This window comes from Anser brachyrhynchus (genome assembly GCF_964034855.1).
Source record: "Anser brachyrhynchus genome assembly, chromosome: 2".
Classification (NCBI taxonomy): domain Eukaryota; kingdom Metazoa; phylum Chordata; class Aves; order Anseriformes; family Anatidae; genus Anser; species Anser brachyrhynchus.
In genome coordinates this window covers 126,587,102-126,612,672 of record NC_137695.1, presented here as the reverse complement: position 1 = coordinate 126,612,672, position 25,571 = coordinate 126,587,102, and the positions used below count along the sequence as shown (strand labels likewise).

The 25,571-nt window shown below is 38.0% G+C and overlaps 1 protein-coding gene across 6 annotated transcripts in view; it reads left to right on the top strand.

Moving 5' to 3' along the window:
- The window catches only part of NCOA2 (nuclear receptor coactivator 2), a 198,378-nt gene that overhangs the window by 145,757 nt on the left and 27,050 nt on the right, over positions 1–25,571 (top strand). For all 6 annotated transcript variants that reach the window (XM_080581613.1, XM_080581611.1, XM_080581614.1 and 3 more), the window contains 9 exons: positions 922–1,107; positions 1,984–2,085; positions 2,192–2,332; positions 5,674–5,821; positions 8,019–9,288; positions 18,003–18,213; positions 21,966–22,175; positions 24,205–24,420; positions 25,068–25,197. In XM_080581613.1, the coding sequence (XP_080437739.1) occupies positions 922–1,107; positions 1,984–2,085; positions 2,192–2,332; positions 5,674–5,821; positions 8,019–9,288; positions 18,003–18,213; positions 21,966–22,175; positions 24,205–24,420; positions 25,068–25,197 (2,614 nt within the window). The remainder of the gene's footprint in view (positions 1–921; positions 1,108–1,983; positions 2,086–2,191; positions 2,333–5,673; positions 5,822–8,018; positions 9,289–18,002; positions 18,214–21,965; positions 22,176–24,204; positions 24,421–25,067; positions 25,198–25,571) is intronic.

Sequence of the window (25,571 nt, the reverse complement as noted above, 5' to 3'; positions counted from 1 at the left end):
GAGGTGCAAAGAAAACGAAAGTCAATACAGAACTCCTCATTTACTCACAGCAGTTTAAAAAGTATTATGTAATTCACTTTAGCATTTTATGACTTTGTGTATAAACCCCTGAAGAATTGAAAATGTAACACTTTTAATGGCTAAGCCCCATAATTTACTGCCTTTATTGCATTTTATGACTGAAGAGGGCAAGTGAAGAGTATTTTAAATATGACCCTTCTATTTCTTTATGTGGTGTTACATTAATTTGCTCTGACTGATGTCCACTACCTATATTTGTGCATGGCAGGATTTTGTTTCCTTTTTTACTTATCTTAAGCACTGTGTTAGGGTTTAGTTTTATCCACCCAGGTCATTGTCATCCCTTCAGTCTTTCCCATTGCAGCTGGGACTCTGTGTTTCAATATATTCCTGATTGCATTGCTTTTTGTTTTATAAAATCCATATCAGTTTATTATCTTTCTATTTCTAATCTGGACACAGACTTTTACACACTGTTGTTGTCTCTTTTGTATTAATCAGTTTTTAATTCAATGGACAGATTCTACATATTGCCTTTTTTCTTCTAGGCACATAAGTTAACCTATCTCTACCCAGTAGGGTTTTCACTGTACCTCCATCACCTTTACATAAAACCAATATTTAGAATTTTACTCTGCTTTTCTACTGCTGCCATTATAAGTTGCTTAAAAAAGACACAGTGGCTGAACAAATTAGACATCAATGTTTTTAAAACATAGAATGTTACAAATTACCTTGTTATGTGCTGGTTTGAGCTCTAATATTAAAAATAGATCGTTGTTATTAAATTAGCTTGATTTCTGATCAGTTTGCAAAGCACCTTGGTTAATTTCCCATGGATGAGCCGTAGAAATGATTGCTACCAGATTTATCTCACTGTATGATCTTTGCTTTGTTCAGTGAATGGGGGATCTTGGTCTGGTGACACTCCTAGGCGTAACAGCCATACCTTTAATTGTCGGATGCTGGTAAAACCTCTTGCTGATTCTGAAGAAGGCCATGATAACCAGGAAGCACATCAGAAATATGAAACTATGCAGTGCTTTGCTGTTTCTCAACCAAATTCCTTCAAGGAGGACGGTGAAGGTAATTACCACTTTCCGTTTGTGTTATTACTTTCTCTTTCCTTGCTATCTCAAATAGTTACATGATGGCAGTTCTGGTTGATAAAATGGCCTCTGAATTCTGAAAAAATAAAAAGGTGTAAGGTGCAAGTTTTCCCTTTTTCATTTGACTGTAGAAGTTTGTTTTCATGTTGGATTATGAATACATTCACTAACATATACCCAATTTGTTCTGTTATAATGGTTTGAGAGTAACTCCATTTACCTAAATGAGATATCCTGATTTTATACCCCTGTAATTGTAAGAAGAATGTCACAGACTGGGAGAAAAGTTTAAATTGGCAATCTGAGAATGCAAAGACAATTGTGATTCACCATTTCCTTTACCATTTTACTACTTCAGCAGGTAAATTTCCTTAGATTGTATTTCAAGCATTCAGATAAGTAAAAATGGTTTATTATGAAGCTGCTTCCCCAGGGACAGCAAGCATTTGGGTCATGTTTAAGAAATGTGGCTTAGAAGTTACAAAGCAGTGAATGTTGAAGAAACTTGATCTCTGTGCATGCACTGTATTCCTTTTTATTATTTATTTTTCAAGAGGTTGAGCTACTACAGGTATACGCATAAACACATGCCAATAACTATGGGTCATGGTGGAGTCCTTGAATAATTTTTCCTCTTTGAAAGAAAACAAACACATCTCTCCTGTGATGTTTAATGTTATAGGAAATAGTGAAGATGTAAAAGCACTGAGCTCTATGTATCCTTTTATTGGTATGAAGTATTATTTTTGGTCCAAAAAGAATTAAACAGTGTACTAAAAATATTTCTGAATTATTTTTGGAAACAAAACCTTCCTTATCTATACAAATTACTAAAGTAACATTTTTGTTTAAGATTTGCAGTCTTGCTTGATTTGTGTTGCAAGAAGAGCTCCAATGAAGGAAAGACCACTTCTTCCTTCATCAGAGAGCTTTACTACTCGCCAGGATCTACAAGGTATTGTGAAAGACATTTTTTTTTTTAATACCTTTGTTGGGTTTTGTTTGTTTGCTTGTTTCCCCAAGGGGGAAATTGCTGTAACAACTGTTTTATCTAATCTCAGGCAAAATAACTTCACTGGACACAAGTAGCATGCGAGCAGCTATGAAACCTGGCTGGGAGGATTTGGTAAGAAGATGTATTCAGAGGTTCCATTCGCAGCATGAGGGAGAAATATCTTTTGCCAAGAGGCATCACCAGGAAGGTTAGGTTTCATATTTTTAGCACTTTCTATATTTAAACTGTTTGTCATTTGTATCTATTGGTTGTGTTCTCTTTGTTATGTCTACATGGAACACTTACAGACTACTGACAATCACTTCTTTAAGCTGATTTCCCTAACGCACTGATGGGTCTCTCTAGAGAGGTTTTACACCATTCTCCCTGTTTGTTTTAGCCTTCTTGTTATAACTGTGCTATATTGGAGGTTGCTTTAAATCTTGAAATTACTGCAGTTATTTTAGAAAGCAAGACCTTTGCATGTTGTCTCCCCATACGTTCATTACACGGTATTCTTCAGAATCTCAGCTTACACATTGAGTTCATTGACCTGCATTCCATTTCTCTGCAAAAAGAATGGACTTTTACTGTCACATTTCCTGTGAGAAACACTCTCTGTGAATTATCAAAGATGCAGCACTCATGCTATCAGCAACCCTACATTGTTGTACTGTATCTAGCAGATAAGTGTTATAGGATTCACCACAAGCACTTCTACTCAGTCAAGATTATGGAAGGTAAGCTGTAGGAAACTACTGCATTGTGAAAGGTTCCCCATGAGGTTTTTGTGGTAGTGACTGGGTGGGGATTTTTCTTTTCATTAACCCCTGTTACTGTTAATTCTAATAAAACAGGTCCAAATTACTAAAAACAAATAACCCTTTATAAACCACTGGAAAGTACTTTCAAAATCAGTTGAGAATAACCAGAACATTTCCAGTGAAGGAGCATTAGTCTTTGGTTCATATTTGTAGAACAGGATTTACAGGTGGTTGTAACAGCCATTAAACAACTGGCATGCTGTCTGGGATACTAAATTGTAGTTGGAGTCTCAAAGGATTCCGCCAAATATACATACAAGCACACACACACCTTTAATCATGCAGTTTTCGTTCAATATTTGTTAATATGTTTTTAATTCTTTAATATATCCTGCCTTCATGAAACCTTCATGTTGGGAATTTGGGGGCACAAAAGTACTGTGGTGTTTAATATAACAGCTTTTGGGGTATATACAGGAGCAGTGCTAAAAGCTCACAACCTTATGCTGTGATTTCAGACAGCTGAAGGAGGGTAGTATGCAATTCAAGTTGCAGTAGGGATTTAGAGAGAGAGCAGTTTCAGGTAAGGATCGTTCTGCACAGGTGTGATTTAGGTGTTTCTGTTGTGGCATCCAGCCATGTGTTACTTCAGTCCTCTTCGAAGGATTCCTGACCAAATTAGCAGCTCTTGCACTCAGTGCTGAGGCTTGAGTGCCTCTTCTCTCAGCTATGTGTGAACTGATAAAAATATACATGTTTGGAGGTTTTAACTGTATCATTTTTCAGGAGAGGCTTAGGATAGGCATATAAACTGTGAAGTTGGTTGAAATGAGGGGGCTCTTCTTGTGGAAGTGAAGAGAGTAAGTGATAAGAGGATGAGGAAAAACCTGTGGAATTGCTTTGCTGCAAAGGATCCAGTACTAGAGATGAATAATGGCTGAAATGTTTCCATCCTGTGGTATGGAGAAGAAAAACAAGGCATATCTTGAGCAGTAGCATCTTTGCATTTGACAGAGGAACCCCTTGCATTTTTTAAGTCACTTAGGTTTTTATTATGGTTTGGGAATAGAAGCAAATTAAGTAGAAGTCTCCTACATGTAATGCAGTGATACAGTGGGAAAAAAATGGCGTTAGCTTGACAAACAAAAAACAACAACAACAACAAATCTTTTGAATTAACTCTCCATATAAAGTGCAAAATATATGGCAAGTTTTTATTGGCCACAGTCAGAAAAATAGCATTTCCTCAAGAGGAATACGGAAACATTCTTGTTTGCTTAAAGAATTAGTTTGGAAAATGATTTAAGTAGAGATTTCACTTGTATCCTGTTGGCATTGAGTATTGGAATTTCCTGATGTGGTATATGCTAAAGTTAAGAGCTTTGGACCTTCTGGTGCCCAAAGGTTAAACTGAAACAATGACATACCTAACAGTGAAATTTCGCTTTGTATTGTTTCACAGTTGTAGGTTTTTGTTTTTCTTTACATTTTTACTCTGAAAACCCCCTCTGGTTGTTTAAATTGTGCTTCCTGTTTTCTCACTGCCTAAATAATACTTTAAAACCTTGCAGAACAATATATAACAGTGGGGGGACAGGGAAGGAAAGCAATCATAGCCAGTCCTGCAAGTCTAAAAATCTGGTAGCTCAGTAGTGGAGGCTGTTTAATAAAGCCACGCTTGGAAAACAGTCATTTCATTATTACAGGAAAAAAATAACATAAACAAACCAGAAAAGGCAACAAAATGAAGATCAGATAATAATAATAATAAAAAAAGAAAGAAAAAGAAAAAGAGGAAACATGAAAAATAAAAGTATTTGTAGTGTTTTATTTCTATTTTTTCCCCTAAACAATTACATGGACATTCTGAAATGAAGTATTTGCCTCCTGCCATACCTTCAGTCCTAATGTAATAGCCTTTGGACTTTGAAAATGTTCAGGCTTGTTTCACTGATGGCAAGGTTTCAACAGTAGAATCAACGTTTGAAGATTAGCTTTTTCCTAACATGATTTTCCATTTTAATGAAAGAAATGTTGCTGGGGGTTACAGGAGTTAAATAACTCGATTTGGTGAAGTTCAGATTTACACTGAGAACTTAAGGGCTGCAGAATATGTGCAGTGAAATAAGCCCCAAACCTGACATGCAGTCACATCTAATACTGGAGGAAGGTAGCACAGACACAGTTTTAGTTTAGGTAATTTGTTTGAGCTGTATATTTTTGTATTTGTTCTTTAAAAAGTAGTAATTTGTTACTCCAGCTGTTCTTATTTCTAATTGTTTCTATGTAAGAGATTTATGTACTTTTTAAATTAAAGAGTTATTGAGAGTAACTGCTATAAGATAATGTAAGCAAGCAATAAGGAGTAGAAGGTAGACACTAATGGAAAAAGATGATCTAGAAACTAAAGGCATTTATATTAATCATCTTGATGTAGGTGATACAGATGAAAAATGTATGAGCAACAAAGGAGTTAGATGAAAAGTGATATGGACATCAAGGGCTTCTTGACCCACTCCTGAAATAATTTGTATTTCATAATATCTGCCCTATTATTACTGTCACTTCTCATATGTTTTCTTTTGATCACCCTACAGTATGTGAGTTCCTTTATTTTATATGCATCATCACCTCTATTTATTTCCAAAATTATTCTTCTGTTTTTCTGAAAAATTGTGCGGTGTCTGTGGTATCAGTGCTGATGGATTTAGAACATCAGACACTGAGTGACTAAGCTATCTGTATTAGAGTTTCTCATTAATTCTGTTGTTTTGCTTGCTTGCAGTGCTGAGGCAGGGACTAGCGTTCAGTCCTGTTTATCGGTTTTCCTTGTCTGATGGCACTATAGTTTCTGCCCAAACGAAGAGCAAGCTCATCCGTTCCCAGACTACTAGTGAACCTCAGCTTGTCATCTCCCTGCATATGCTTCACAGGTAATTCTCACCAGCTCTTTCTCCTCCTGCAGAGTGCGGGTGGAACAAAAGTACAAAATTGCCAAAGCAAATAGATTGGTTTAGGCTGATGGACGTTTCAGTTGACCTAGAACTGATAGCATGAAAACAAAATAATTTTTTTAATCAACGCTTACCACAGGAAAAGACTTATTTCAGTACTACAGCAGGAAAATATTTCAGTATTACAAGCAGCATGCTGGATTTTCACATTAAGATCTTCCATTAAACATACAAAATTTTCTTTAATCTCACGTTCTTAATTTCAGTATTTTAATTTCCTGTATTTTTCATAGTAGGCACAAGAAATTTTCTGGATGTAATTAAATCTCAAAAACTTTGGTGGATTAAAGTCCTGTAGTTCAGAATCAGTTAGATGTTGGGCTTGGGTCTCTTTAATGAATATATTATGACTATTAAAACTGCATTTTAGACAAACTGCATATTTTAACTCCTTGTCTCTCTTCATTCCTTCTCTTTTCTGGTACACGCATACAATTCTGTGAAATGCCACCACTATCAGTTAAAATAAATAAGAAAAAATAAAAACAAAAAGCACAGGCAATAATATGTTAAAGTCAAGGATAAGTAATCACAGACCTCAGAATTTCAATGTAAAATGAGGTTATTGCATGTACCAGTACACTTGTGTCAGATTTTATTTCAAATTTTATTTGCTGATTATAATTGCAATGCTGTTTCCCTATATCCACACTATCAATTTTTTTAAAAGGAAGAAAACATTTCTAAACATAATTAAAACTGAAACCATTTTACAGAGATTGTATATTTGGAAAACCAAAAGCTGCCTGAAATTTGTTTAGTCTGGATTAGTGAAAATATATGATATTTCATGAAGTGCTAAATTTGAAGTTTAAAAATGCACTATTAAGTTAAAACTTATACTTACAAATAAAATAGACTTCCTTGTGCTCTTTTTTTTTTTTTTTTTTTAACAGGGCACTGATAATATCTAAATTGTAGTAAGGTTTTAAAGATCTACCTCTCTATTTACTGTTAACGTTGTTCATCTTTGCCTTTATACCTAAGCTAACAAATACAGAGTAACAAGCTCCACTACTTGGTGTGCTTCAGTTCTTCCACTTGTCATGCTTTAGCAAAATGGGAAGCTTTATCTGCACTTATCTTGTGCAAGTAGGAATGTTTTTAATCTAATCGAAAATATATATTAGGAATGTTCCATTAGCATTTGTTTTTGGAAGTCCAGAGTTGATTTGATTTTTCTCAGAACCTAATTTTTTTTCTTCCTAATCTACTTGACTATGGCTCTTTTATAGCTTTTAGCATTTGGGAATATGCCTTATTTTTCTGATTTAAGTTTTAGCACAGAAGCAAAAAGTATATTGCATCCTTCCATACACTGATTAAAATCTCCTGGGGAAAAGAGAAGTGATCTCTAGCTGCTCTCGCAAGATTTTTTTCTGTATATATGCCTTTTTTTTTCTTCCATCTTACAGCCTTCAGCTCTAAGATCTGAGTTTCAGCTTGTATATGTATGGTGGTTTTCTTCTCTTTTTCGAACTGTCTGTGCAGGACTGGATTGCTAACAGATTATTCCCATTCTGGAGTAGTATCCAGTAGTTCTCTTGGCTCACATAGTTTTTTGGAGCATCATCAAAATACTCTGGCAGTATAGGAATGTGACTTTTTAAACTTTCTTTTGGCTATGAGCTTGGTGGACAAATAGCCCAATCCACTCTTGTGGTGGGGCTAGATCATAGACTTTCAATGCTCCATTGAACAGCTGTCTACAGCTGTCTTGTAAAACACACATTTGTTAGGGTTTAAGATGAGATTTCTCTGTTATGAAAGTTAGCTCTTGCCGAATTGTAGAGGAAAGATATACATTAAAGGGAGAGAGTCTGAAATTATAACCTATCTGCATTTCTAATGACTGTCATTTAGATGAGATCTAATTTTGTTTTTCCTCTATTCTACTGATTTGTTAATGAGCTACTGAAAAACCATACTGTTAATGCTCAGCCATGTTAGTAGTTGCATATCACTTTTGTCAAATTGTCAATTTGTTTTTAATCGTAGGTTTGTTGTGTTATTTTCAAGTGAGGTTTGGGGTTTTGCTTCTTTTTCTGTAATGTAATTGCAAGTTGGCCACTGTCATTTTAGCTAATGGGTTGTTTTTCTTCCCCTTGCCACATAGAGAGCAGAATGTCTGTGGAATGAATCAGGATTTGACTGGACAAGGAATGGGAAAGATATTGAACCCCATTAGCTCCAGCAGCCCTGCCCATCAGGCCATGTGCAGTGGGAACCCAGGTCAGGATATGACCATCAGTAGCAATATAAATTTTGCCATAAATGGCCCAAAGGAACAAATGGGCATGCCAGCAGGCAGGTTTGGTGGTTCAGGGGGAATGAACCATGTGTCAAGCATACAAGCATCCACTCCTCAGGGTAGTAACTATGCACTAAAAATGAATAGCCCCTCACAAAGCAGCCCCGGCATGAACCCAGGGCAGCCAAACTCAATGCTTTCCCCAAGGCATCGTGTGAGCCCTGGAGTGGCAGGCAGTCCTCGAATCCCACCTAGTCAGTTCTCCCCTGCAGGAAGCTTGCATTCGCCCGTGGGAGTTTGCAGCAGCACAGGAAATAGCCATAACTACACCAACAGTTCCCTGAATGCGCTTCAGGCCCTCAGTGAGGGCCATGGAGTTTCTCTAGGATCATCGTTGGCTTCACCTGACCTAAAAATGGGAAATTTACAAAATTCCCCTGTGAATATGAATCCTCCCCAGCTAAGCAAGATGGGAAGCCTGGACTCTAAAGACTGCTTTGGACTCTATGGGGAGCAATCGGAAGGTACAACTGGACAAGCAGAGAGCAGCTGCCATTCAGGAGAACAGAAGGATAACAGTGAGAGCAGCATGCCACCGGTTGTCAGTGGCGAGAGACCTGATGGACAGAATAAGCTGCATGACGGGAAAAGCCAGACAAAGCTCTTACAGTTGCTGACCACCAAATCGGATCAGATGGAGCCTTCGCCTTTGTCCAGTACCATGGGAGATGTCAACAAGGACTCCACGGGAGGGTTGCCTGGGTCTGGTTCGGCACATGGAACCTCGCTCAAGGAGAAGCATAAAATTTTGCACAGACTATTGCAGGACAGTAGTTCTCCTGTAGATTTGGCCAAGCTCACAGCAGAGGCCACAGGAAAAGAACTGAACCAGGAGTCCAGTAGCACAGCTCCTGGTTCAGAGGTGACTGTTAAACAGGAGCCAGCGAGTCCTAAGAAGAATAATAATGCACTACTTCGCTACTTGCTAGATAAAGATGATACTAAAGATATTGGTTTACCAGACATACCCCCAAAACTGGAGAGGTTGGACAGTAAGACGGACCCTTCAGGTAGCACAAAGTTGATAGCTATGAGGACGGAAAAAGAAGAGATAAGCTTTGAGCCTAATGAACAGGTAAGCAAATCTTTGTGTTGTGTGTAAATCAGGTGTTCATGGTCTGTGTTCCTTCTATCTTATTTTTTTCCAGACTTCCTCTGGCAGTAATTTCTTGACATTCAGGGCTGTTGATAAGCAAACTGCTACCTGTCTTTTGAAATCTGATCTTCACTTCATTTTCCAATTTATGTTAATAAGTTGTGGTCACTACTCTGTCTAAAAGAGCAGACCAGTTGTGTGATTGACAGACTATGCCTGGGAGGAGACGGATGACACAGGCACTGAAAACTGGGCAACTTTTCCCAGCTGGTAGTCATACGAAGAGAAAATACTGGCAATTGTTGGTTGATGCTAAATTATCGACAGCTTTTCCCACAGGCTGTTGTTGAACAGCTAGATGCACTCGTGGCCAAGCCCAGCGTAATAACTACACATCTCCCATGCAAAGCAGGGAGCTGTTTGAAAGGGCTGGTACCACCTTCGTATTCCTGGTCCTTGTACTATAGTTGACCTGCAAATTAAAATCAAGTGAAATAGGCTTCCCTTGTTTCTATGCCAATTTTTTTGTGGTGGTGATGGTGGTGTGTTTTGTTTACTTAAGAAGTTTTATATTCAACCCCAGCCCCCGTGGATGGTTAGTTGTTCAGTGCCAGTATCATGTCTCTCAGTATATTTCATGTTGCTTCCAGAATTTTTTAGGGCTCTGTGCAAGATTTCTTGCTACTGTGCCAACCAACATAATAATAAACTGTATGTCGTTAGGGCCTGTTCTAAAATGTGTCATCTCATAGCCCGTGCAGACTTCACTTCCAAAAAGCACCATGTTCACGTCACCAGGAATGCTCCCGTTTTCAGAGCTTTGCAGGGAAAAGTGACGCTGCAGAAGCAATTTGCCACTTCAATATTGCTGTTTTATTTATAAAACGGGTAATTAGATTACCAATTTTAGTATAAGGCATTTTCTGGGGAGTTTATAACTAGCTAGAATTAATGTTCCTTAGCTTTGTCCTACACTATCAACTCCCAGTTGGTCATTAATCCCTAGGCAGTGCCGCGTGCATGAATCCTTCGTTCTTAAATCATGATCAGATCACACACTGTGTAAACGTTTCATGACTCTCATTTGTGGACACATCCTTCACTTTTAAAATATTATGTATTTTTAATGTGCGGAATAGGTCTGGGCTTGGACATTTTTGTGAATATATTTTATTTTTATTATTTGTGTATATAAATACCTAATTGTTAATATTTTCTATATTGCATCTTGAGGCTGAGGAGGGATATACAAAACTTTCTTAGCCCTATATCACAGCATTGGATTTTCTGGGGTGTTTTTGTTTGCCTGTTTGGTTGGTTTTGTTTGTTTTTACTTTTCCCTTGCAGCAGTCTCTAACCAGTGGGCAGTTCTTTCAACAATGCTCATAATCACAAAACATAAAGGCCAAACATGCCACTGCAGTGTGGACGAAGCATTGTTAAAATTTTAGTTATCCAAGCGTTCTCTAAGGTTGCTTTAATTCTTCCTTTTCTATAGAATTTAACAGGTATTGCCATTATGTAGGAGCAATTGTGGTTTTTAAATTCTTCCTATGCTTTAGGGGGAAAATGAGTCAAATTACGGTAATTTCTGCAGGGATTAATCCTCAAGCCTGGATATTAATTTAGTTCTGAATACAGCTAGTATTTTGTTGCTGCCTGCAGAGGGAGGGCACAGCTTTTCAGTGAGAATTTATACTTTGCTAGGCTAGAAAAAAGTGATATCAGGAAATTCACAGCTAAACTGGCTAGAATAAGCTTTTGAGACAGTCCTCAGTGTCTGATACTGCACGAGAATGTAGAATTTAGTAGTCACCAAAAAAATTACTTCTATTTAAGTAATTGAGAATAAAAATAAAATAAAATAAATAAAATAAAATAAATAAAATAAAATAAAATAAAATAAATAAATAAAATAAAAATTTTTAAAGAATTACAATCTTCTCTCTCATGATCTCTGTAGAGTAGACCAACAATAGCTTAGCTGTGAACCCATTCCTAATGGGCAGGTTTTATCCCCTCTGGAAAGTAGCTATCTACAATTTAGTTTAAGCTAGTCCTACAAGCTTCTCTTATGGCTGGTGAAAAAGTACATAAATACTTGGTGGGGCAGCATTATGTTTTCCTGATAGGCATTTAAAACAGTGAAGGTAAGCTGCTGTCTAGTGACGTTTCTATTTACTACTGGTAGCCTAGACAGCTGGTTTAAACGAGCTGCCTTACTTTTTAGTGACCAAAGACAGGCAGGTTGTGTCTCACCCTAAATGTAAACGGGTAACTGTAAAGACTAACTTTAAAGAAAGAGGCTTCAGTTTCTTCAAGTATTGCCAACCTCAAACATTTGAAAACTGGATGCCCAACTTTACGAACTTTTTAAAATGAATAGTCTGTTCCTTTTTTATTTTTAGACTTCGTGTTTCTGAGGTCGAGGGAGGGATTTGAGGGGGCTGGAGTATGGACTGTGGATGCATTGCCTTTTCTTAAAGTCTGAAGACCGAGGTTTTCTCCCAGGAGAGAAGGGACTGGAGGTGCTGGAAGGGCCAAGAGCTGTTAAGGAAAACATGAAGCCCTGCAGGAGACGCGCTGGAGTGGTGAGGGCTGGAGAGCTGGGGCTTCCCCAGTGTTGAGGCAAGGAGAAGCCAGTTCCGCAGCTGCCTTGTAAGGCTGCTGGATAATGACAGAGGGGCTTTTGTTGTTCCTGTTGGTTTTAAATAGAGTTTTTAAACCTACTTAAAATGCAGTGAAACCTGGAGCTGAATAAACAAGAGAAATCCAACATGGAGTAGGAGAGGAAATGGTGGGGAATATAAAATAATGTAAGCATTTATCTAGCTGAAGGCCAGGCCTTTAAACAAATAACCACTTTACTCCAATTATAAAATCACTGAAAATATTTAGCATCAAAAACTCTTCGGCTTTGGAAGACGGTCTCCCACAGGAAGTGCTCATTGCCTAAATTTAGATCAAAGCTGGAACTATTTAGTACAAGACTAGAACACAGATTCTTGTGCTAAATTCTTCCATCCTCCTGTGTCCTTTTCCCTCCCCCCCTTCTTCCTCCCATATGTAAAAATTAGCTGTGTGCTTGTGTTACCTATTTTGCAGGTTTATTTAAGACTTCTTCTCCCCGAGGAATGTTGTATTTTTAAGTAATTAGTCACTTGAATGTTCAGTTTCTCTGGAAACTGCCGTGGAACGGCACTGGGATGGCCTCTGCAAGGGCCGTTCGGGGGCAGAAGAGCCATTACGTTTTCTCCTTTTACTTTTGGTGTGACTTTCTGAACAGGAAATGCTTTGAAGTGCACCACCGACCTAAAAATAGCAGCCTTCTAGGTAGCGTGTTTAAACATACACTTCTGCAGAGACCAGCAACTGACAGGAAGCCTTTCTCAAATGGCAGAGAATATTTCCAGTGCCTCTGCACCTTTTTCCCTTCCTCGGAGTGGTGATGGTTATCGAGCTCTATCAGGCTGATTGTTATTCCAGTTCAGGCCGCTGTGGAGGAGAGAGGACAAGAGAGAGACCTGCCGGGGAGGCACTGGCAGGAGCAGGACTGCTGCTATCGAGGGGCTCTCCTTGCCCCTTACCTTAGCGGTCGCAATAACTGGATCTCTTTCATCTACTCCATCACAGACTTTAGGAAACAGTTGAGAAACCTGGTTTATCTGAGGCTGCTGTTCTTTGTCAGATCTGCTGGGACTGGCTGACAGCTCTGAGGGCAGCAGAGTGAAAGCATAGGGGAGCATCACAGAAATATCCCGTACTGGACAATGTTGTGTGTTACCTTGCAAAAGAAACATTCTGCTTTGCTGTATTATTTTGTGCTGCAAAACCCTTTTGTAAAATTGGGTGTGCATTTACATTCATGTTTCAGATAAAGAAACCAAGACGTAGAAACTTGACATGACTTACTCTCCGAGAAAGCACTTGGCATAGCATAAAATTAAATCCTTATCTCTAAATGTATTTGCCACTCATTTAGCCAGCAGACAATATAGACAACCTGTTTGTCTGAAAAGAACTTTGTAACGCTACTGTCTCCACCGGTGCTATTCCAGAAATCTTCATAAGCATGTACCTTTTTCTCCCCAGATTCAGAAACTGTTCTGGTGTTCCTCACGCATCTTGTCAACACTGCAGTCCTCTTGTTTTATGTGGAAACTAGTATCTTCCCAATACTAAAATATTTTCTTTACACACATCCTTATCATCCAAAAAGCTATTTCTTAATGTCCAGAATACATTGTATTAATGATGGACACGTGTTTCTTCTTGAAATTCTATCAAAACCCTAGAACGGGGCTTTCATTTTCTGGATAGCTTCTAATTAGAGTTCTAGAAAACAGTTTCCATAAGTTAGAAGTAGATTATCCTTATAATAAAACAGGATGTCTAGCCAACTGTATGTTTACTGCAGTCAGCAGGGAGAAAGAGACTAGATTGGTTTCACTTCTGACTTACATTTCCCTCTTTTTAATCCTTTAATTTGTGGCCAATTGGGAGCAGAGATTAGGTTTTTGTTTTTCTTTCATGGCCAAATGTTTTGCCCGTGCCGAGGAGGTAGCTAATGAGCTAATTTGAAACTATACTTGCCTTATATAATCCCCAACTTGCCTTATATAATCCCCAACTTGTGTCCCCACCTAAAGTCATCCAGTTGTAAGGAAAAAGTCCAAGGGGCCTCTATCGTGTGTGGTTCTAAGGGAAGTGTATACATGTATGAAGTTTGGAATAAAGCCTCGGTGCAAGCCTTGGGCATTGCCCATGGTGCAAAAGAGCTCTCCAGAGGGTGCAGGGTTTAGGACACATCCAGGCCTAAATCCATGGAAAGATCCCCTCAGTGGAATCTAGACTCTCACATGGCAACATTTGGAAACCAAACTTCATGCCTAGGTGTAACTGTACGTCAGTAGTGCTGAAAGAATTTTATTAATATTTGATTCCACCTCCTCTCCGTGATGGTGATAAGCACTTCAAAAGTCGGCAATTTTTCAAATAGAAAAATATTTTCAAGCACGATTTGTCTAATGTATTCTAGGACTTAGTTTCTCAGTTCTACTGAGATTGTAATAATTGTGTTGCTTAGAGTTAGCACAAGAACGTTCTTGTGCTCCTTTGCACTTTATCAGAAATATATATATATTTTAATTCATGACAAATAATTGTTTTAGAGGGAGTTTAGGGTGTGCCTTTTATTTACATAAAGTTCAATTTAGGCCATTAGCAAAATAAATATAGTGTATAAATAAAAGAAAAATCCCATGAAACTAACCAAGTACGGATTTTAGCACTAGTTTCTGCACATATGGTGCCATCTGAGGGTGGGTCTGGAAAGTCTTAGGCTAACATCATAGCTAAAACTAACTTGGAGCTTTTGCAACTGTTGAGAACCCTCATCTCATCAAAAAATAAATAAAATATTTGATATTGATTATATTAAAGTAAAAAAAAAAGTTATGTTTTTTTGTTGTTGTTAAAATTGTTAAAATACATCTGTTTTATTTGGCCTTTCTTTGGCACTTCCTGAGGGGAATTAAAAGCATCTTGGGGATTGCAGTTTTCTGACACATTTGGATCAATATGTTCTTCTCTGTTTGTTTGTTGGTTTGTTTTTTTTTTTATGTCTGATGTTTAAAGAAATAAATGCAGTAGCCAGAATGTTTAAAAAAAAGAGACACAAAGTCCCGCACATAACCAAAGGAAAAAACCCTGCAACATATAAAAACTTCCCTCACTGTTTTCTAAAATATGTTTAATGAAGGCCATATGTCTTAATTCCCCCAAAGAGTATTGAATCATCCTTTTATAATTCATGATACTCTACATCAGTCTCCTCTACTGGCTCTTGCAAGCTTCTTTTACCAGCTCTCCCAGTGCTCAAAATGCAGCTTCTGTAAACATCTCTTGACTGTCTCTTGGAGTGCCTTTTTGAATCTGCTTATCACCTGTCTGCTTAATGATTTAGGCTTCTTCTAATGACATTCAATTCCTCCTGGCTCGACCTTTTCTGTTGGTGTGCTGTGTCAACCAAACTGCTTGTGCAAGCCTGGAAGGTAGCGAGGCAGCGTAGGGATTTGTCAAGAGCAGGCAATGTCAGACCCATTTATTTTCCTTCTGCAACAGGGTAACAGGCTTTTTGGCTGAAGAGAAGCAGTGTATGCTATGTGTCTTGATTTTAGCAAAGCTTTTTGGCACTGTTACACGTGGTATTCTCGTAAGCAGATCAGAGATGCATGGTCAAGATGAAACTGCTGTGAGTGGGTAGGAAGCTGCCTGGAAATCCTTACACACAAAGTAGTTATTTAAGGATTCACTGTCATAATGGAGGTACTGCAGAAGTTTGGGCAGCATCTGGAGGTATTCAGTATTTTTGTTAACCTAAATGACCTGATGCTAGAATACTAGTGCACTTAGTAAGGCTGCAGGTGATACTTGCATGCCTGCAAATACTTTGGAGGACAACTTTATTTGGAGGAATTCAACTTATTTGCAACTAGGAGATATGTTGGAAAATTCTTAGGAGAATATTCAGGATGAACAAATGCAATAATGATAAACGAGAATCACTAATGTCATGTAATGAAAAAAAAAAATCACAGGCTTTTCTGGAACATTCCATCAAATGTGTAAACTTTCTGCTTTACTCAGCAGTTGCAAGGCTTCCTCTTAAGTACTGTTCTGGACAATGCACTGCAACAAGAGTGTGGACCATCTGAAGGCAGGCTACAGGAGCATCAAGAATTGTAAGAGGTCTTGAAAATAGGCTATACGATGAAGAAAATTTGAAAAGTTGAGATTACTTCATTTTAGCCTGAAACCCCAAAACACAAGTACAAAGCAGCTTTCAAATACAGAAAAGATTAAAAGAAAGGGGAACACAATTTGTTCTCCAGATTCAAAATACGACAGGAAGGAAGGGACTAAATTCCAGTGGGGGAGGTTTTGTGTTGACACTGAGGAAAAAAAGAAAAAAAAAAAAACTTGAACAGTAGGGATGGCAGAGTGCTGAAAGAAATTCCCTTGGGAAGCTGTGGATTTTCTGTCACTGCCTGTCTTTAACAAGAGGTTATATCAACTTCTGTTGGAAATGGCAGACACTGATTTTCTGCCTTGAGGTTTTACATTTCTTCCAGTCCTCTTGGTTCTGTGATTTCCTACCACTTTTCCACTAACACCAGCCTCCAAATCACCCACGTGCTGTTTTTTAACAGAGTAAACTCTTCCCTCTCTGCACTATATGTCTTGATCTATAGGTGTACAAGGTCATGTGGAAGGAGTAAAGTGTAATACCATGTTTATTTGCAGCAAATCATCCAAAAAAGGTATGTAGAGATGTAACCTTGTGACATCTTAGCTACCTCTGCAGGTTAGTGGTGGCAGCAGCAGTTTAATACAGCATTAGCACACTGCATCTTAGCTAGGCTGAGTGCCTTGGTAGGTAGTTTGAAGGTATTTCATCTCAGGTATTTCTCTATTGCCTGGTGACTGCAGTGCAAGCATGCTGTGAATAAGTGTTCATGTTCATGATGTGGTGGTGAGACAAAAAAGAACAGGAAGAATGGTATCACAGCGTGTGCGTGTTTGTATTGTTGTTTCTCTGGTCCCCATCTGTTGAGTCTGTCTGCTCGCTCACTGCTTCTCTTCTATGTTTGAAGGTTTTTTAAAGAAGGTACTGATTTGGGGTTGATTTTTGTTATAAATACTGTCAAAAAATGTTTCCTGTGAAACTTAGTGGTAACCGAGACTGTACTGCTTATTTGTAACTATTACACCAAAAAGTTGGAAAAGCCTTGCCTATTTAAAGTTTTAAAATTGGACAATATATACTTGTAATAATTTCCAACTTTCAGTAAGCAAAAGATTTTAATTCTGAGTGTTTACAGACAAATAGGTTGGGAAAAACATTACTGGTGAAAATCAACTTTGAAAAATATATGCGGGTCAATATTTATGTTAGTATAGGATGAACTTAATCTTTTTTGCCATCTTCATTTCACGTTAAATTTTTATTGAGGGGTACATAACTAGATTTCTCTTTTTTCTTGCTGTAGAGAGGTTATTTTCACAGATTTTAAAAGTTGTGATCAAAATAAGTTTTTAAATCTAGTAACTAGTTGACGGTTGTTAATTTATAGAGCTTCATTGAAATGTGTGTTTCTTGCCAGTTAACTTCTATACACTTCTTCATTGTTATGGTTTTTAATCTAACAAAGAAAATACATGCGGGGAATTGTTTTAGCCATGAAGCAACTTTTCCATCGTATGCTTTTAATCAAATCATAAAGAGACTAGAAATACGACTGTGCTGAAAGAAATATTTGCTATACCTACATAAATCCCCATCTTCATCACTGTGGGATTTCTTTCGCTGCCAAATTACATGTACTGCCTGCACTGATCATGACAAGAAGCCTCCTGGTTCCCTTTGGCGTGAGGTACGTATCGTGTGGCTCTTTGTATGTACCCATGCCAAGGTCTTGAAGGGGTGCCAGTAATGCCTGCGATGCCAGGCTCTCCAAGAGCAAGCTAGATGAGCCCAGGGAAGCCTGCACAGTCCCTTTTTGACAACTTTGTGAGCTTTGCACTGGGCTTCTTGGAGGGAACATCTCGAGCCCGTGCAGGTGCAACAGTGCGTGAGCAGGACACCGACAGCAGGCGAGCAGCAACGTGTGCCATGTTTTCTTTGCTTGCAGCCAGGCAGTGAGCTGGATAACTTGGAGGAGATTCTGGATGACCTGCAGAACAGCCAGTTACCACAGCTTTTCCCAGATAGCCGCCCAGGCGCGCCAGCAGGCTCGGTCGACAAGCAAGCCATCATCAATGACCTCATGCAGCTCACCAGTGACGGCAGCCCCGGCGCGGCTGTGGCCACCCAGAAACCAGCAATGAGGATTTCACAGAGCAGTGAGTCCAGCTTGCGCGCGTGTAGGAAAAGCTTGTGAAGCCCCAAAGCGCGGGGGCTGCGGTGTCTGTTCCTCCCCTGTCAAGCCAGGCAAGGAACCAAGGCAGTTTCTCAGCCTTTCCTTAGTCTTGTGTGATGACCTAGCGCCATCTGCGGTCGTCTCATTTTGAAACACGTTTGGAGATTACATCTAATTCACACGGTGCTCTGCAAGTTGGTGCCCTTTTGAGGAGATATAAGGGATGATTTCAAAATAAATTAAATGTTTCTGTCGGAACGTAATTCCCCTGCCGCATGGGTTATGGGTTATGGGTGATGCTGCTATTGTAGTGTTCTTGGCCCCATGAGCATTTGCTTTTTGTGTTGACGTAGATTGCTCTTTTTCAGCAGTTCTTTCGGTAAAAGGGATAAGTGAGGCTTTCCAAAGGATGAAAGAAAATATTCTTCTAAAACCACAGGATAAATAGAAAGAAATATGATTAAGATGAATGCATAAATTTAATCTGAAATTGTGGCTTTTAATTGAGTCACTTCCAGCTGACCGTGTTCCTTAACTTTATCAATTAACTTGCAAATCGGGATTGAAATGTTAGTATGCCACCATAAAATAGTGGCAAGCAAGCAAAGTAAGAGTGTTATCAGCTATGAATGTTGAAGAAAATAGCATACAAGGTCACTGCTTCATTGTTTTTTCCCCTGTAGGCTAGGATGGCAGCATCTGTTCACTTCCTTAAATGTATAGTGCTGGTGTGTTTTTTGTTGGCTTTTTTTTTTAATAAAAGTGTTTAGAATACATTTTTTTAATAAAAATTTACTATCTGAAAGTATTTTTGATTATATGATATAGTATATGATTATATGAAAGTATTTTTTCTTTGAAGAATAATACCAGTTCACTTGAAATGAACTCAAATTATTTCTTAGAAATGTTTAAGTAGATATTAATGTTTAAATTTACACTAAAGCCATTTCACATCCTTAAATTATTATTTGTTGAAACTGAATGCAAGTATGGGAGTACTAACAGTAGCAGCACATAAGTCATCTGAAATCTTTAGTGTATTCTTTCTGAAGCGAGGTCTGTTGTTTCCTTTTGGCTTTCCTGAGTTAAGCCTTTCCTTTGGCTGATAAGTGTTCAATGGCAGGTTAGTTGGGACTTGTACAGGGAAAGAGGTGCCCCTGTCCATGGCGGGGGGATTGGAACCAGGTGATCTTTGGAGGTCATTTCCAACCAAAGCCATTCTGTGATATTCCTTTCTCTTATCCACATCCTTTTTAAATAGGATGTAAACTGCTCATTTCCTAAAGTTTCTCCCAGGAAAATGTTAATATCTTCATTGCTAGACAATGAATTTTAGACGACTCAGTCTGTCATTAATATATATATATATATATATGTATTTAGGTATCGTGTAGTAAGATTTATGACCAGTGATGGTCTTTTTTCATGTTTTATCAGTCTTTATTACCACAATGTAAAAGAACTCTTTTGCCATCCTACTTTCGTCAGAGGGTTTGCTGGGCTAAATCTTTAAATTTTGTTGAGTCATTTAGATGATGCATAGTACCAAAACTTTTAATGTGCAGTACTGTCAAATAGGATATTGGTTTTAATTGTTTTCCATTTTGTCCTATAAACACAGTATTATTGACTATATCTGTGTATCACATAGCACGAAGGAACTTTGGAATCATTTTCACATCTTTGGCTTTAAATCTGCTTTCAAAGCTACTGACAATACAGTAACAGCATGATTATAAATGAGAACATCTTGGTGGGTAGCAGCAGTTTTAAAAAAGAGGCATCCTGTTTCCCTTGTAAATTAAAATCATTAAATTTTTCCCCTAGCTTCCATAGTCCTGTGTCTGTGCCTAATTCCCATAGGGATTTTCTGCCTTGTTTTCAGTAGAAGAGCGTACACAAAACAGGTGTATAGAAATAGTGAGTGGCTTTTTGTATGCTCACAGAAAAGCGATGTAGAATGAATGTCAAATCATATACAATTTCATTCTTTTTATTTTTTTTTTCCCCCAGGGAAATAACTACCTTTCATTTTGTAAAGGTTTTACATGAAAATACTTTAAATACTTTGACCCGTCAAAGATATTTTTTTAATTGTTGAAAGCTGTTAGATTTACCAGATTCTTAGAGTTTGTTGCCTGGGGGACAGAGAGCCTCCTTCAGAAAGAAAGCCTCCTGACCAACAGTAGAGCACCATCACGTCTCATCATCCATGTTGTTATTTTGTGCTGCACTTCCAGCTTTCCTTTTTGTAGTGTCAGTGATTGCTTTCAAAGCTACCCCTATAACAATAAGTTGCTCATCTATGTGATTTTTCAAACTACTGGGGAAAACTGTTCTGAAATTATCTATAGTGATAAGCTTTGGATAAATCCAAGACTTTAGGGTGCCCCTAAACTTGGGAAAGTCATTTTTGTCTCCTAAGTAAGTTTTCTTTGCTTGTCTGAACAGACAGTGAAGACAAAATTTTGATGTCATGGTTAGGAATTAGGTGTATGTGATGTAATTTATTCCTTCTACGTACATACAAGCAAATTCGCCTAACAGAAAATTTATATATGTAGAGAGAATTCCTATAATTTGGTTTCACAGAATAAGAAGAAAAACAGAGACCTTTGTAAAAAAGATGTTTCCGTACTTATAAACAAGATTAATAAACCTTGTCTAAGTTCTCAAATTCAGAAGTATCACTACTACTTTGATCTAAAATAAGAAAGAAGTTCTTTGAATCCTTTCTAATGTGGTGAACTTAAAAATGCAGAAGTCGCCTTGCTGTTCAGTCAGAAACTCTCCTAGTGGAAGCTATCATAAATTATTGCAAATAAGAACTTTACAAAAATGGTTAATGTGTATATATGTATTTTTTGATATAAATGGAAATTGAGTCATACAGGCACATGGTCAGTGTTTAGCTGACGTTTGAGAACTGCTTGTGAATACAGGAGACAGTTTCATGCATTTGAACATTTTCCAAAGACCAGCTGAAACAGATGTTTGCCAATCAAGTCCTGAAGTTCATTTTTCTAAGACAGTCTTCAGTTTTCTTTACAGAGACTGATTTTAAGAGCACAGAACATCTCAACAGAAGAAAATAGTTATATAAAGATGACAGTAACCATCAAGCACAGTTCTGTTTACCAGAACATTATGGTGTTATAGATCTAAATCTGGACCATTTATTCTTTGTTGCTGAATCATTAAAAGTATTTATTTCTATTAATGACAAAAATATATTTTAAAAAATAGGAATGAGATGTAGAAACAGTGCTACAGGATCTGATATAGACTCAACCTGTCTTTAATTTTGGTAACTTCTTCAAGGACACAGCTTATGCTAGATAACTTTCAAGACTGAGATAATTCCTTACAATCTGCCTCAGGACGACATCTGTACACAGTTACAGTTCTACTAGGTATGAGATTAACTGGCAGTAGTATGCGCATCACACAGTGGTATGTTTTCCTGAAGTGTCTCTTCTGTAAGTTAAATTGCATCATTTAAGCTTTTAAAAACATATGTCATAACTGTTTCAGTGTCAGAAAGTTCCATTTTGAAAGTTACATGAAAATGTCAAGAAGGGATGTTTCTCAGACTGATGTAGAATGGAGCATTAAATAAATAGCTCAGCCCAAGAGCTTAAAGTGTGTTTGGGTTCCTTTTTTTTTTTTTTTTTTTAACGAGTAAAGTTTCCATTCTTGTAACTTTGCTTTTTGTTTGCTCCTCCTGTCTAGCTTTTAATAACCCACGAGCAGGGCAACTGGGCAGGTTATTACCAAACCAGAATTTACCACTTGACATCACACTGCAGAACCCAACAGGTGCAGGAGCTTTCCCACCCATAAGGACGAGTAGCCCATACTCAGTAATACCTCAGCCGGGACTGATGGGCAGGAACGAAGGGATGATAGGAAGTCAAGGAACTTTAGGAAACAGTAGCACAGGTAAGAAGTCTTTCTGTTTGTTTTAATGTGCTTGAATAACAGACTACATCACAAGTAACTTAATGTTGGGGTTATTAACAAGTACAGAACATATGTGTACAAAGAGTCTGGAAAAAAACCTATTTGTAGTGTGCTGTTACTTATTGGCATATCTACTTTGAACTTTCTGCATATTTTTAGGCATGCTCTTTTTGCACTACTTTTCACTTCCCTTAATATTTCCAGACGCACACATTGTATTGGCAGTTAGAGTCTGTTCACATCAATGTTCAAGATTCAGCTGAGGCTTAGGTAAAAATCAAATCTTTCTGCCTCAAGAAAGTAAATAAATGAAGCATTCCACTTCTTTGTGCAGGTCCTTTCAAAAACAAAATTGTGGACACTACTGTTGCCCTTATGATGTGTATCTGACCCTGCTGTTGCCCTCAGTTATCCTTCACTTAGTAGCCTTAATTCTCATTTTAACTGAAAGAAAATCTAATGCTTTTGTCATTTGCTGAAACATAAAGTTTTCAGGAACCATCAGATCTCGTAATGGTATTACCCCTTGTCCTGGATTGTCTCTGGTCTGCAGTGCATTGATTTCTTCATGTTGTCTTAATACTGTATGAAGCTACTGGAGGGGGTTTCATAAGATAAGTCTGACTGACTGACTTATTTCAACTAGTACATAGTCCAAGACTGTTCAAGTGTGAAACAACTGCTAAGAAAGCTGAGTAAATGGGTATATTAAGTCCTTTCAGCTAGCTACTCACTCCCAAAATTTTACATTTAGTTTGCATCAACGTTAAAAAAGGAAGATGTACTGACAGACTCTGAAATATCTTATTTGAGTAGTTTAGAGGTCAACTTGCAGTCTTTCAAATGTCCTATTACTTTCATCTTCTGTATACATATTTGAGGATGTTATTCATCTTATGTATACAAGTTAGCAAGTATTATCTGTGTTCCTGCCATTTGCTCTAGCACACCACATATTTCAGCTGATAGAATATGTACACAAACAGAACAAACCTGAGGATGTAATATTGAAGCAAATTTTGCACAGCGGATGAAACAATTACCCTCTTCAGAGGGTTTTTCTCCTTGGTTATATATCGAATAAATGAACTAATGAATAATAATTATTTGGCTGGCTTTTAGCATTCATTTAAGGATGTTGCAAAATGCAACTGGAGAGAGCAGTAATCCAATCTGAAATTCATGTTTTATCTGCTCTCTAGACTGTATAAAATCAAAATGTATAAATGGTATGAATATATGTCTGTGGGTGTGTGCATTGTTTTATTGTTTTTTACATGTGTGGATTTTTGTTTGTTGTTTGTTTGTTTTAATACTGTCAGAGTGTAGTACTGTGTATATTCCAAATGTAAATAAACTGTATCAGTTGTTTACAGTAGATGTAGGAGGACTTCCCCTAAAATAACGGTAATGAACTTCAGCATCTATCGGAAAGTTCCTGTGAGTAATTTCCCTGCACTGTATATTGGTTCAAGATTATCTTGGGTAAGCCTTGAAGCTAAGAAGGCTGTAGGCTATGAATGAAAGGACTTACCAAAAGATGTTTGCAGAATGCAAATTTAAATTTAATCCTTCTAACTTGTAAGCATGTGTAGTGATAACATGTTGGTACTCAAGTCTTCATTCTCACTTAGCACTTGGAAAGTAAAGCACTGACACACACATCAGCAAACGTGATTCATTTCCTGAGGAAGGAAGTTAGGGCTATCCACACACCCTCAGCACCTGTTGCAGACTACACGTGGGAACACTTACTCTCAACAATGTTTCAGAAATGATAAAAGGATCTTCCTCATGCAAAATGTATAATAATCTCCACTGCCTTGACTAAGCAGTGTAAGGCATCATTCTGTAGCCTTGCACATCTGGACAAGCAGTTGTGATACAATGTGCTTTGAGTGAAACTGCTGCATTTTCATCTCTAAAAATTCAGCTCATCAGCCAATTGCAATGCTAAAGCTGCTCTGAGTCATGTTCCTGCACCTGAATCTGTCTGGCTTTTGTGCAGGAATGATCAGCGGCAATGCCCCACGACCTGCCATGACATCTGGAGACTGGGGAAGCCAGGCTTCTGCTGTGAGGGTAACCTGTGCACCCACAGCTAGTGCCATGAACAGGCCAGTGCAAGCAGGCATGATCCGCAACCCCACAGCCAGCATCCCCTTGAGACCCAGCAACCAGCCTGGCCCAAGGCAGATGCTTCCATCTCAGGTCATGAATATGGGTAAGTCTGCACGTATGCGGAGTTTGTGGAGTTGGGACTTTTTGCATGCACTGCATTGTCAAAGATAAGGCAGAAAGAAAAAAAAAAAGTCTCACTTCAATTATAGATTTGATGAGAACTCTATTCCACAGTGAAAGCTTCCTGTGGGACTAGGAAGGAAGGTGTGTAAAATGTTAATTTTAATGCATGTGTTGTTAGGAACAGTTCCTGATACACTTGAACTCCATAGTGGTATGGATTTCCTAAGAAAGAGGATATGAATTTGTTCTTGCTCATTAAAGACTGTGGATTTTTTAAAGAGGAAATGTTGTGAATATTGTCATTGTACTTGACCAGTTCCAAAGCAAGTACATTCCTGTTATGACACTGACTTTATCTACTGCCTTTTTTTAATGCTTTTCTTACTATTTTTTTTGCATCTGTGATGTCATGTTTGCTGTTTTATGGTTTTGAATCCTTTCACAGTTCTTACATTACTTGTTCTAATTTTAAAAGTGATATTTAACCCCCCAAAAATCACAATGCTTTTAAGTGTAACGTTACTCAACTCTTAATGTTTTTGATGTTTTTATTGTAACATAGATAATTCAATGGAAAGGATTAACATGAAAGAAGAAAAATTTATGTCATTATTTTTCCTTGGTTAGGGCCATCCGAATTGGAGATGAACATAGGAGGACCTCAGTACAGCCAACAACAGGCCCCTCCAAATCAGACCGCACCATGGCCAGACAGCATCTTGCCTATTGACCAGGCAACTTTTGGTGGTCAGAACAGGTAAGTCTTAGTGATGCATCAAAACATGGAGAGAGATTACAGGCCTGTATATATGCCTCATGGAAGTAAAGTCCTATGTAAAATACTCACCATATGCATATCAATTTAACACGTGTAGTATTCTGTGCTCATGAAATGTATATGTGTTCTGGTAACACTTAAAAATGCTCTCCTTGCCATTTAATGTGTTGGAGGAATTGAAAGTTCTGTGTAACAGTGAATGCTGCCAGTGCTGCAGATAGTTTCATCAATTTCACTTCTCATACATGAATATGGGCATGATTCTGTCTGGTTTGGGTGGTGTTCTTGTTAACAGTGCATAGTGCTGTTAAGTACATAGAAAGTATTTAAAACTCAGTGTGGAAAAATGCCAG